Source organism: Podarcis gaigeae (assembly GCF_964106915.1).
Source record: "Podarcis gaigeae genome assembly, chromosome: 5".
NCBI lineage: Eukaryota > Metazoa > Chordata > Lepidosauria > Squamata > Lacertidae > Podarcis > Podarcis gaigeae.
In genome coordinates this window covers 51284622-51297514 of record NC_139681.1, presented here as the reverse complement: position 1 = coordinate 51297514, position 12893 = coordinate 51284622, and the positions used below count along the sequence as shown (strand labels likewise).

The 12893-nt window shown below is 45.3% G+C and overlaps 1 protein-coding gene and 1 long non-coding RNA gene across 3 annotated transcripts in view; one reads left to right on the top strand and one right to left on the bottom strand.

The window, feature by feature from the left end:
• AFAP1L2 (actin filament associated protein 1 like 2) overlaps positions 1–4046 on the bottom strand; it is a 73984-nt gene extending 69938 nt beyond the window's left edge. The window contains exon 1 of one of the 2 annotated variants that reach the window (XM_083741252.1): positions 3712–4046. In XM_083741252.1, coding sequence (XP_083597378.1) covers positions 3712–3727 — 16 coding nt within the window. In that variant the 5' untranslated portion in view covers positions 3728–4046. The remainder of the gene's footprint in view (positions 1–3711) is intronic. The other variant, XM_083741253.1, reaches the window with a different exon arrangement.
• Positions 4047–4200: 154 nt separating this feature from the next.
• Positions 4201–12893, top strand: part of LOC310845815 — a 36228-nt gene continuing 27535 nt past the window's right edge. Inside the window, exon 1 of the long non-coding RNA XR_014564970.1 lies at positions 4201–4691. This is a non-coding gene — a long non-coding RNA (uncharacterized lncRNA). The remainder of the gene's footprint in view (positions 4692–12893) is intronic.

The following is a 12893-nucleotide window of genomic DNA, read 5'->3' as shown; positions in this document are numbered from 1 at the left end:
TTCCACTCAACATCACTGCCTAATGCAGGCTTCCTCAAACTCGGTCCTCCAGATCTTTTGATACTACAGTTCCCATCATTCCTGACCACTGGTCCTGCTAGCTAGGGATCATGGGAGTTGTAGGCCAAAAACATCTGGAGGGCCGAGTTTGAGGAAGCCTGGCCTAATGGTATGGCCAGCCCTCTCCATCTTTCCTAGGACTAATGTTGAATGGCAGGCAGTAGCTCTTCAGTGTCTCAGGAAGAGCGAGTGGTGTAGTTCAATTCTAGATATGAATGGGCCAAGTTCACATTGCTGGCTAATAGAAGCCAGCACAAGTCCCACTAGCACAACAGGTCACGTGTGACCCCCCCCCACAAGTCCCCCCAACCCCAGAACAGGACACAGGGCAGGTGAAGGGAGGAGATCATTCCATCTCGCAAGCAGAAACACTTGTACTGAGTGAATGATCACCACAGTGAAACCTTGAATCCCACCCAATGGTCTTATACCCAAACCCCAAACCCTTTAGGTGTCCTGCTAAATTTGGGGCCTCTCATGCCCTGCCCACTTTGCTGAGTGGGACTCTGGACCCTGCCTCCAATTCCTGTGTTGTTGGCCCTACTAGGCAGTCCCTCGCCTGCTGCTTGACCCTTTCAATTGATAATACCAGGGAGTGAACCCAGTGTCTTCTGAATGCATTGGCATGTGCTCTTCTCTGAGCAATGATGGTCACTTTTGAAAGCCAGTCACCACATCCAAGGTGCAGGGAGAAGGCAGGGAACTCTCATTTCAGGGCTCTGTCTCACTCAGATATATTCAGACAAACTACAGTAATAACTATAATGAACTATTCCCATTGTGAATGACTATTCCCGTAGTGAATGAACACTGTTACTATTATTCAACAGCAAAGCTGCTATCTGGACACAAAAATGGACATATACAGTGCCATAAAGGTTAACAGGAGGTTACATTAGAGACCTAGGCTGCAATACTAGGCCCACATATCTCTGCGGGGGTTACTTCTGAGTAGACATGAGTAGGATTGCACTATACAGACCACGATTCCTGAAAACTGCAGATTCAGGAAGTGCTGGACAATTGTCAACTACTATCTATTCAGATTACATATACATAAATAAATGACTCTTTGTAGACTGGTCAGTTACCACTGGAATAAGGCAAGCCTATGAGAACAGTCCTGTCGAGCTCCAGAGAATGAAAAATTCATTTTAAAGGTTTGCATTATAAATGCAGAAAGCCAGATCCTCAGGTACTGATGGAAACTGGCCTCACCAGACTATAATGTCAGCTGGTCCAACCACCTCCTAAACTGGTAAAGTGAGTAGACATTTATTTATTATATTTAGATTCCTTTCCTGCCCTGGCCCTAGGGCAGCATGCTGGTTGCAATGCATCCAGGGATGAGTGGTGGAGGAAAAGTTTCCAGTGCTTTTCCAGTGAATTTTTTCCTTGTCATAAGGTCATTATTGACAATAAATGAATGCAGGTTGCAAATACAATGTTAGGTAACCTTGTGAGTTTTAGTTTTGTTTACTGAATGCAAATGAAAATAAACAAGCATTCTATATCAGAACACCCTGTAGGGCACCAGAAAATTTTCTCAGTGTAAAAGGAAAATTTTCCCAGTGCAAATTGCTGTCATGTGTAGACGTAAAATTTCCCAGAAAAATTCCCAGTTCAACATTTTCTGGAAATCCCACATCACTGAATGCTGCCTTTCCTTGCTGCATCCTCTCAATAACCCTGCAAAGTAAGACAGACTAAATGACAGCCATTCGATAAACTGCATAACTGAGCAAATATTGGAACATTTGGACCCACCACATTGGCTTATATTGTATATGAACAAGAAAAAAAAGAAAATTACAGTACAATCCTGTGCAAAATTACTCAGAAGTAAACCTCAATGTGTGCAATGCAACTTACTCCCACCAGGTAAGAAAGGGGATTTTAGGAATAACTTTCTGACAGCATGGGCGGTTCTGTGGTGGACCAGATTACCTAGTGGCTCACCTAATCTTTGGTTTTTAAGCAGAAGTTGAAGAGATGCTCATTTGGGATGATGTGGAGGTAGTTTTCCTGTACCTGCAAGGGCATGGACTAGGTGAGCTTTGTGTTCCCTTCCACCTCTGTGACTTTAAGCATAAGTGCCTAAGAACATAAAACAAGATCAGCCCTGCTGGATAGGAAAGTGGCCCCTCTGGTCTAGCAGCCTTTCCTCACCCTGCAGCAACACTCTCCCCTCCTGTGGGTTCCAGCAGCTGGTATTCGGACTCGAATATTGGACACAGCCTTATCTTATCCTCCATCTATCGTGAATTTGTTGAAGCCTCTTTTAAAGTCATCCTAAATTGGTGGCCATCACTGTTGCTTGCGGGTGCTCATTCACATTGCATAAAAGGTGTGTAAGCTTGCAACCTTAATGTATTTCCAGAACGGCAAAGACAGGCTTGCTTCACTTCACTTGCAGAGCCTAGTATATGTCTAGACACTCAGCTGGTTTATAACACTGGGGTTCACTCTTGAGCTAATCAAAGAAAAAAAATTGTTTCCGAGAATGTGCAGAGTACCTTTCCCTCGCCACTGAGTAACCATATCGGTCCCCATTGCTGCCATACACTCAGGCTAAGGAGTCATTCTGTCATAAGACGACACCTCACCTCTCGTTAGAATCGTAGCACTAAGCATTGCGTCCCTTAATACTTAAAAGGGCTTTAAAACAATTCATTAAAAACACAAGGGACACTCAGCTCTCCACCCACCTCCAGATACCATTCGGCAGCCACGCCTTCCCCTTCCTTATCTTCCCCCGCACAATCTTGCAGACTAAACTTATAAAGTCTGCGAATATTTATTACACGGGGGAACTAAATACACCCCCCTTACAATTCTTTTTGGAGCAACAGCAAGACCGGAAGCGAAAGAAGGGGCAGGGAGGGCGGGTCGGTCCTTTGATCTCTCTCGATCTCTCTCTCTCTCTCTCTCTCTCTCTCTCACACACACACACACACACACACACACACAGGTGCGGGTACTGAAATCCTCTGCCGCTTCGCGCCAAACCGACTCCAAGTCTCGTGTTCACCTTTTCAATCCTACAGTTTCAGTGGCCCTCACCTAGAGGGTTTTCGGAGCACCAGGTGTATGTCAATGAGGTTCAAATACTCTCTCTCACACACAGTATTTCTCTTAACCCTTTCAACAAGAAGCCGGTTGTGTCACAATTTCACACACCCGATGTGTTGTTTCTGTGTCCCATCACCACGAGCATCAGAACCAAAATCCTCCCCCAAGCGGCACCCTCGACTCCTTCTCCGTCGGCGGAATGGGGCTACGTGGACCTCATCGAATCCCCCCTCTCTAGGGGTGGGTCCTAGAGGAGGGAGACGGACCCGGCTGCGATTAGGGACTCTTCGCTCGCCACTTTCCCCCTGCCTCACAAACCCAGCCCCGGCGTCCTGGCCAGTCTCGGTCCCGAGGCAACGCCTGTGGGGCAAAGATCCGTCTCAACCCACCCGCCCATTCATTAAACGCTATAGAGAAACCCACGTTTTAAGGGACTTACGAGCAACCACAAGGCACATTCGGCTGCTTAGGCAGGACGATCCATTGAGGACAAACGAATTAGCAATCCTTTCCGAAGTACCGATACTGCCCCTTTCCCACGCTGAGGGTGGGGGAAGCAAGCGAACCATTCCCCCTTACCTTTATATTTATCCATCCTGGATCCTTCTTTTCTTTTTATTTAGTTTTCAATTCTGGCCGCGTAGGGCAGGGAGAGCATAGGAGGAGGACTCGGGTTTCCCACGCTCGCCCCTGAGTTAAAGCCCTCTCCCCGCGGGACGCGCCGGCTCGCTCCTTCCTCGCCCGCGCCAGGCTGCATTGGCGTCCCAAGCAGCTCTGCCTCTGCCTCTCCAGATCTCCTTGCTCCGGCTGGCTCCCTTCGCGCCGAGCGCCGCCCCTTCCGTGACGTCACGGCACCGGGATCTACTGGGGCTAAAGGAGCTGGCTTGCCCGAGGGGGTCTTTGGGGAGCGGCGGGGCCTCTGCGGTGGTTGCCCCTCGAAAGTTGCATCATCATCACCACCACACGACGCCCATCCTCCCTTCTTGGTCAAGTCCTTATCCAAACGTGGCATGTATTAATTTATGTGTATTAATTTAATACACTTATGTATTAATTTAACGACGTTAATAAGGGAACAAAAAGCAGCTGTTTTCGCCTCGCAGTGCCAACGCCTTGGAAACGGAGAGATCGGCTTCAAAGAGAATGATCAAATTCGGAAGGTGGTGGACTTTCCTTCCTTGGAGGTTTTTAAGCGCAGGTTGGACGGCCACCTGTCGTGAATGATTAGCTGTGGTTTCTGCATTGCAGGGGGTTGGACTAGATGACCCTCGGCGTCCCTTCCAACTACGATTCCTCTGTGCTAGATAAGGGGTAATAGCAAACTGCAGGAAGAAGAGGGCGCGGGCGTTTAATAGGCGAGGGTGCTGCCTCCCTCGCTGGAAACGGGCTTTGCAAAGCGAGAGAGAAAATCAGAAGAGTTTGCCAGCGGGGATGCAAGTTGGAGCGCGGCGCTGAGCAGAGCTGTTGCGAAGATTAGAAAGTTGGCCAGTGGAGTCGGAGAGGACGAAGGCTGCAATCCCACAGCCCTCTTGGAAGTGCTTCCCTGCCCTTCCGGACAGGTTAGAAATTGCAGCGACTTCCGCCTCAGCCAGGGAAAACACTCCCTTCCCCCGAACCCTGAGTTATCTGCAAGATTACACGAGCCGAATACTTTGAAGCCAGAATATTTGCTGAATATAATTTGTAGAGCAGGAGCGATTTTACGCATCTTTTTTAAAAAGGTTTTCTGTACAGTTGCAGAAACGGGAGAGGAATGCTCAGCCCTTTCAGGGAGATGTATGGGAATAAATCAGTGGCTGTTGTTTCTAGCCTTAGAAGAGGAGAGGGAATTCTCAAGCCCTGGCATCATGCAGCCCTCAAAGCTTCTGGAATCTAGATCCAGAGACTCTTCCCAAGCCCAACCAGCTTCTGATTCTGAGTGTTTTTGCCTGCCTGGAATGCGTCCTTGGACTCTGGTGATTCTTTTTGCTTCACCCTTGCCCTAGGTTTCCCCTAGAACAGCCCTTCTCAACCTTGGGTCCCCAGATGGACTACAACTCCTATCATCCCTGCCTGCTGGCCCTTCTCACTAGACTTCCCTAGAATTTGGTGGGATAGAAATAACTAATAATAATAATAATAGGAAAATACAGCTCTGTTGCAGGTTCAGTGGTTTACATGTCCTGCCCTTCCTCTTTTAGGCCTGTTTAGCAACCTTGCCTATCTGTGCTTTCTTCAAAAAGCAGGCAAGAAATAACAGAGAAAAATACTTCAGAATTTGTCCAGCAGGGTTGGACAGAGTGAGGGGACTGCCTCAGGCAACTAACACTGCAGGACAGCAGCAGTCCCTTGGCTCATCCTTCTTGAGTCCTGAGCCTTGTGTACTAGAGGGGCATGACCTACACTCCCTGAAAAAGCCTGCCTCCTTCAGGTGCTAGGGCCAGTTTGCATGCAATGCACGATTGAGCAAATGTTCAGGTTCCTAGAGAGATGATTGTGGTCACCATGGACCTGCTACTGCCAGCTGCCTGGACCTAAGCCACGGTTTGGCCTACTGTTGCATCCCAACTGAGGCTTGCGCTTTGTCTCCCCCAGATAAACCACAAACGGCAAACCAAGAACAATACTTGGTTACAGCTCATTGTTTGCCTGAGGGGATAAACTTAATAAAACTTTGTGATTCACCTGTGTATTGAGCATACTCTCTCACTTTGTCTATTCAGTATTCCTAAAGGTTGCATAATGACTTGGGTTTGTGACATCATTCTGAACACTAGAAACCCTAAGCCTTGGTTTCCATGTAAACACATTTAGGAATTGGGACTCAGGGAGAATATGGGAAATGCATGGTAAGCGGTAACCCTGGCCATAATTAACTCAGCAGGACAGCATCACACATTTACTGTTTTAATTGGTCCTACTGAGTTTACTAGGATGACTCTGAAGTAAATTTCCTAAGCGGTGTAGTTTTAATTTTAACATCCTGGTAAATAAAAGGAAATCCTTGTTTCAGATGTGGATTAAGTCCTTTGAAGACAATTGCATTCTGTGAAACATTCAGATATTCCACAAAGGATTGGCAGCTGGTTATCTGGGTGGGATGATAGGCAATTTAACGCCAGAGGCTCCTGAGGAATTGATTCCTGCTGTATTTTTAACTGAAATGTAAATTTCAAGGTACTAGTTACATAATAATCAGCAGCATAACTTTTGCACTAAAAGGTCTTTCCTTTGCCTAAAGTGGAAAAGCTTAATGAAAGCTTCTTTGCTAGGGAGCCTAAAGGAAGGGTATGGTTTCTCAGAACTGTGAGGTTACCATTTGTTTACTAATGGAGGGAAAGGCCATCCGTTAGAAAGACATATTTAACATTTTCACTCAGTATAGTTTAAGACAAAGCGTGTTCTCCATAACAGAGAGCACGTGTTGAGGTGGGGACCTAAAGGCCACCCTACTGTTGTTGGGCAAACTGGCCACATGCTGTGATTGGGCAAAGAGTGTTGCTGGGGAGAATGTTATGTTGCTAAATGGTGGGAAGGGTCAGAGGTCTTAAATACAGGGCTTGCAGCCTGGGGCCTTTTCTTGGGCTGCGTGCACCGGATCACCTGCCCACCTACCCCTCCAATGGTGGTGCGGAAAGGGAATTCCGTTAAGAGAATCCAGGGGCTTGCCATTCTTTTCGTCCTTGTCCCTGGCATCCGACTTGGGCCGTGCAAGCCACCAGGCGCATGAGGGTGAGAAGTGAGGAACTGAGGCCCAGCTTCATTTTCTCCCCAAAATTGTTTCCCTCACTGGCTTCCGCTGGAATCCGGAAGTCACTTCTGTCCCAGGGGCTAGGACAGATAGTCGTAACCAATGCCTAAGCAACCACTCAGGTGAGTGTATTTAAATGAAGTTGTGGCCAAATTCATGCCAAAAACCTTAAACAAAAATTGATGTGTGAAGTGTGAGTTATTTGGGGTGGCCTGGGAGACCTTGACGCGCAACTACATGATAGGATTAGACAACAGAGGTAAACTGGCTTTGTAAAAAATTAACACGTTCAAGTCCCTTCCGTATTCTGGAATGTGTACGTTTAGAAGATATTTTGGTGTATGCTGAAAACGTGTACTGCTAGTGTTAGAATTAAAAGAAAGTTGACAGTAGTTCCTGCTTTTTTTCCTTTTTATTATTTGGACAAAAAGCAAAGACTGCCATGTTGGCCCATAAAGAACTTTTGCAAAATTTCTTTATTAGGCTAATAGTGTGCAATCTTTAGAGTCCTGTAGAATTCTTCATGGTAGGAGGAGAATGGATGCACCTCATGTCCAGTTAGAGTGCCCTAAGGGTAAGTCGTAATTAGAAATAAGTATCTGGAACAGAATACTCTCTGTATTTTCAGTACAGAAATAGCAAAATATAATGGATTTTTTTAAAAAAGAAATATTTGAGGTCTGTGCTTTGTATACACCATCTCAATCAATACTTCAAGGGCACCAACATTATACCATTATAAACAGCCAGGATCCCCCACCTGGAGCTCTTTCTGCCTCTTTGGTCTATCTAAAATATGATACCTGTTTGCTTGTGTGTGTTTTTTAAAAGTTTATCCAGGATCTCCTGCACTAGGATCTCCTTGTGACCCATTCTCCATTTCAGAATGGCAATTGGACCATGTGCTACCTTCCTTTTCTCCTTCTAGTGATACCAGTTTTTTTTTAGCATAGATGATGACCATAATGATACATTAGCTCACAAACCAATAATTAAGCTTCCTGGCTGCCATTTTTAACCTTCAAATATCTCAAGTTAAGAAACAAGTCATGGCAAAACCTGGCATCATAAAGTCATATTAAACTAATAGCTCTGGGGAATAATCCTGAGTCACAAGAGGTAATTATGAACAGTAGTCAAGGCATAAGAGCCTCTGGCATTCCGAAATTGCACAAATGTGATGTTAAACCGCTTTGGGTTCCCCAAGAGATGAAGTGTCAGGGTCAGTATGAACATGCAGTAGAATTAGAATGCTTGAGTGGACTGTACCACTGCAGAGGCCAGGGGTGTGGTGTCATTTTAAACGCTTCCGCATGTAAAAACAACAACCTTTAAAAACTCTCTGCAAATAAATAAAACCCAGTTCATTAGGGAAGTGTAGCCCTTTATCACTCAGGATCCTAGCTCCAATTCCATGGTACATGTAGATCAGGCTTTGGTCTGCACCTGGACTCAGGTGTGACAGAGTCACTGTACTTTCCGTAAGGGCATTCATTCCTGCCATTATGGTCCTATCACCTTCTACCAATTATGCCGTAATACAGTCCTGCCCTATGACATTTGCCTCTGTACAGATTTACAGCAGTTGAATGTAGCATTAGACTCTTGTCACTTAGGACGGATTACTTGTATCCAGAGAAAGGCAAACTAGGGGCCTCTCTAGACATCTTTTAAAAAATGTATTTGTTATTACTTGGGCTCGTGATGTTATCAGGCTGGTTATACATTATCTTGCTTTCAATACTCTTTGCACCTGCAAACGTTTAAGGGTCAACAGAGTGCTTCATTTCCAGTCAGTGTATGTCCCATAACTTGCTGCTGACATCCTGTAACCTTTTATACCATAAATGGTTTTTTTTCTGGGTTGTTGTTTTTTGTCCCACTTTGATTGCACTATAGTGCAAAGGTGCCCCTCCAGACAAATTGCAGAACAACTAATAAAGCGGAATGATGTGTGGATGGTACAGTATAAATCCACCACTTGTTGGCATCCATCTGTCTTGGGAGAAAATGAAAGAGTGCGTCTTTGGGGTGAAGTCAAACCAGCCTTCATGTTTGTAGACATCTTTGTAGCATAGAGTTGGTCTGCCAATGGACCTGATGCCTGAAGCCAGCTCCCTGTAGAGCATGTCCTTGGGGATCCACCGCTAATGCACTATTACTGCTTCAATTACATGTTGCGGAATAGGTAAAGGTAAAGGTACCCCTGCCCGTACGGGCCAGTCTTGCCAGACTCTGGGGTTGTGCGCCCATCTCACTCAAGAGGCCAGGGGCCAGCGCTGTCCGGAGACACTTCCGGGTCACGTGGCCAGCGTGACATCGCTGCTCTGGCGAGCCAGAGCCGCACACGGAAACGCCGTTTACCTTCCCGCTGGTAAGCGGTCCCTATTTATCTACTTGCACCCGGAGGTGCTCTCGAACTGCTAGGTTGGCAGGCGCTGGGACCGAGCAGCGGGAGCGCACCCCGCCGCAGGGATTCGAACCGCCGACCTGTCGATCGGCAAGTCCTAGGCGCTGAGGCTTTAACCCACAGCGCCACCTGCGTCCCCTTGTTGCGGAATACACCCCGTTAAAAAACAATAGTTTGGAAGGGCCCTGGGAAAGTCAAGGAGGTTGGTCCTGGTCTGTATGTTATTTCTGAGCCTGTCCTTGCAATTCAGGTCATATGAAATGTACCTCCCCAGCCCCATTTTCCTTGCTGCCCCCTTTCACCTCTTTCAACAAGAACCTTTGTTATTATAACACCAGATAAAGCCTTCTAGTCTTCATTGCACCTGAAACTCAGCACTGGCGGCATCTGACTCAACCTTGCCTCAGGGTAAGGCTGCCCTAGTAAAAATGCTCCCATCTTTTCCCATGAGATAAATGGTGCTTAGCTTCAAAACCAGACAATCATTCCAGGAAGTGACTAGGAGCCTGTCAGATAAGTGTTGATAGGGAGAGCGCCAAGGGACAAAAGGAGGAAGTTGGACCAGGCAGTGTTGGATGGAGGACTTAAATGGGACTAATGTTGAAAAGGGACCAGGAAACACAAGTGACTCTGGGCTGGGATTCTGGTGAGGGTTTCTCGAGGGCAGGTAGATTTATTTGGTTTGTTTTTAGAGGGGGTCTTAGCTGTTTTTCTGGGCCCAAGGCTTCATCCTGGATGGAATATTTTGACGTAGTTATCGACACAGCTGTGCCAATATGATGAACATGTGGTGCCACATCATGAGTGGGGAATGTTTTTCTGCTAGAGAGCCACTTGCCCTTCGAGGAAAGCTTCTGAGGGCCACATGCCAGTGGTAGGCAGTGCATTGACTTAATTTTCCCTTGTGCAGTAGGCCAGGTTCAGCACATACAGTTCCCTCACTGTCCTTCATTCAGACAAACAAGAGACATCATAATAGTTCAATGAAACATTCTGGTCAGGCAAAATACTGGGGGTGTGAAGCACAGCCCGTGAAGGGAGTGGCTTGGGAGAGTTTCCAGGGGACTTTTGGCCCCTAGGTCTGAGGTTTCCCACCCATGTGCTACATGGTTACAATAAAAATCACCCTTCCCCCAAATTGGACAGCTTTTGCAATTGGTCCACAAGCGTGCAAGTGTTGTGACGTCCATTTCTTTTATGATAATAGTGTATCAGCCAAAATAAGTTCATTTGAGAACCTGCTAAATAAAATCCATGATTTTGTATAAATCGGGGAATGCAAGTTAGTGGAATAGGTGTGGTAATCTTACTCAAGCAAAACTAGAGAAGGGTGGGCAATGGTTCCACTCCCTGCTATCCTTTAGTGCTCCCTGTCCATTCATGAAGATACTTTCCTTTTTGATGGGGTTGTGTCTTTACTTTTTAAAAAAGGGAAGCCCAAATTTGTAGAATTCTCATGAGAGCCTTTCAGGCCCCAGCCAGATTGGGAGCATCACTCTCCGTTTTACAGAATCTGCTCTCCCATACCAGTTCTGAGCTGACGAACGGGTGTTTTTTCTGGAATATTCCCAGAGATAAAGTTTTGGGCCTTGGCTTTTTCCTTAGACACAGTGCACTTCAGTGCAGCCAAAGTCAATAGCCTTCCGCAGTTCTTCAAATTGCAGCTGCATATGGAGCTGCAGAATTTCTCACATAAACGTATAGCATGAAACTGAATTTATGTCGACATATCATTGAAAAAATAATGGATAAAAAAATATTCTGTCACAGACTTCAACACAAACAAGACAAGTGGGAATAGCTTCTGGTTGACACATCTATTGTGAATGGTTTCTTTTCTCTCTCCCATCCTCCTTGCCCCCCCCCCCTTTTCCACTTCTGCTGATTTTTATGTGAGATGAGAAGTCAGCTTTGTAAACAAGAACATTTCAACCCTTATTTTCCCAGGCAGCCTAACAAATTCCACTGCTGTCTGCTAGCATCACTATGCATTTTGTGGAAATAGGTCACATTCTGCATATCTCTAACTGAAGTTACTATTGTTTACTTTTTTCCTTTTTTTAAAAAAAGAGAAGTTGAGATAGTTGCTTCCCTACTTGGAAAAAAATCACTGTAATTCAAATGACTTTTTTGAAGGGGTCTGATCTATGCGCATGAGATCCTCTGGTAGAAGCAACTGAGAGAATATAAATAAAAGTTCAAAAGAAGAGGGAAACTTCCAGTGGGGATGAAACAGTTGAAATTCACTGGTTTGATAGGAAGATGGATGACTGGAAATACTGTTCTCTGACACAATTAGAACTTTATGTAGGACTTAAAAAAAATTGTATCTGACCTACCATCCTGCTGTGAGGGTATTTCAGTTCTGCGGGAGCAGAACAGACACATTGGCCCCAATCCAACATGGAGTTAAGCCTGCTTAAGCCTGTGGATTCAATGACCTTAAACCCGTTTAACTTAGTGTTGGTTTGTGACCCCTCTGTGCAAAAGAGCCTTAACGAATTCTAGATATCCACATGTTAACTACTGCTTTTCAAGCTGTGCCTTCAAAATTCATTTATTTCAGTCATTTATGCCCTCCCGTTCCATTAGAATGTTTACCGTGTGTTAAAGTTTTTTAAATTAAAATATATATACAGTATGACAATAATAGCAATAATGCAAGCCAACAACGGATAAAAGGAGGTAGCAAGCATCCTTGACATAAATGAGCTATCTAAAAACACAACCACAAATTTAAAAAGTGCATACAGAGGAGATAACACATTAAAAACATTGCAATAATTAAACTGAAAGCTGTGATCTAAGCACAGAAACCAGGCAACAATAAAAGCCTGTTTAGGTGTAAGGTTTTAGAGGTCGTGAACCCTCCTTTCTTGGAAGTTTTAAAGCAAAGGCTTATCTGAATGAAGGTTGGAGATGGGTGCATATGCAGAAACTACTGACCTTTAGGCATGGCAGAAAATGTACAAAGCAGAGAGTCCTATCTGTTACCCTTTTATTTCTGAGACTTGTCTGCTTTTTCCTCTGTCCCCTCCCACCACAGGCATGTGGCTCCCAAAAGGTTGCCCACAAGGGAATGTGGCCCTCACTCTGCAAAAAGGTTCTCCATCCCTGTTCTGATGTACATACTGCAGCACTTTGTGCATTTACATCAGCCACTTCCCCAAAGGCTTCTGGGTTATCTAACTGTAGCCTGCCTGCTTATCCTGCTCCCCACAAGGTGATAATTGGGACTAAGCACTTACCAGAATGCCACAGAGATTTCTCCTGGCAGCCACTTAACATTTAATTGGGGTATTAACGCCACCAAAGAAGCAATTTCTAATAATGATTCATTCACTAGCTGTTTTGAAAACAGTTTAGGATTATAAACTTGCCTGCAGCTTTGGGTTCACAACAACTGGCCAATGCATGGCATTCCTTTAATCAAGGTCCACTGTATTTACCATGCCTGCCGGGATTCTAGGTTCCACAAAAAAAGGCTTCCACAATAAATATTAACATTTTTAACACTAGCGGTCACAAGTTGCTCAGCTGTGTGTTCATTTTCTCAGTTATATTAAAAATCCCAGGAAAAGAACTATATTTGTTTATTATAATTAGGGTTGTGTGTATGTA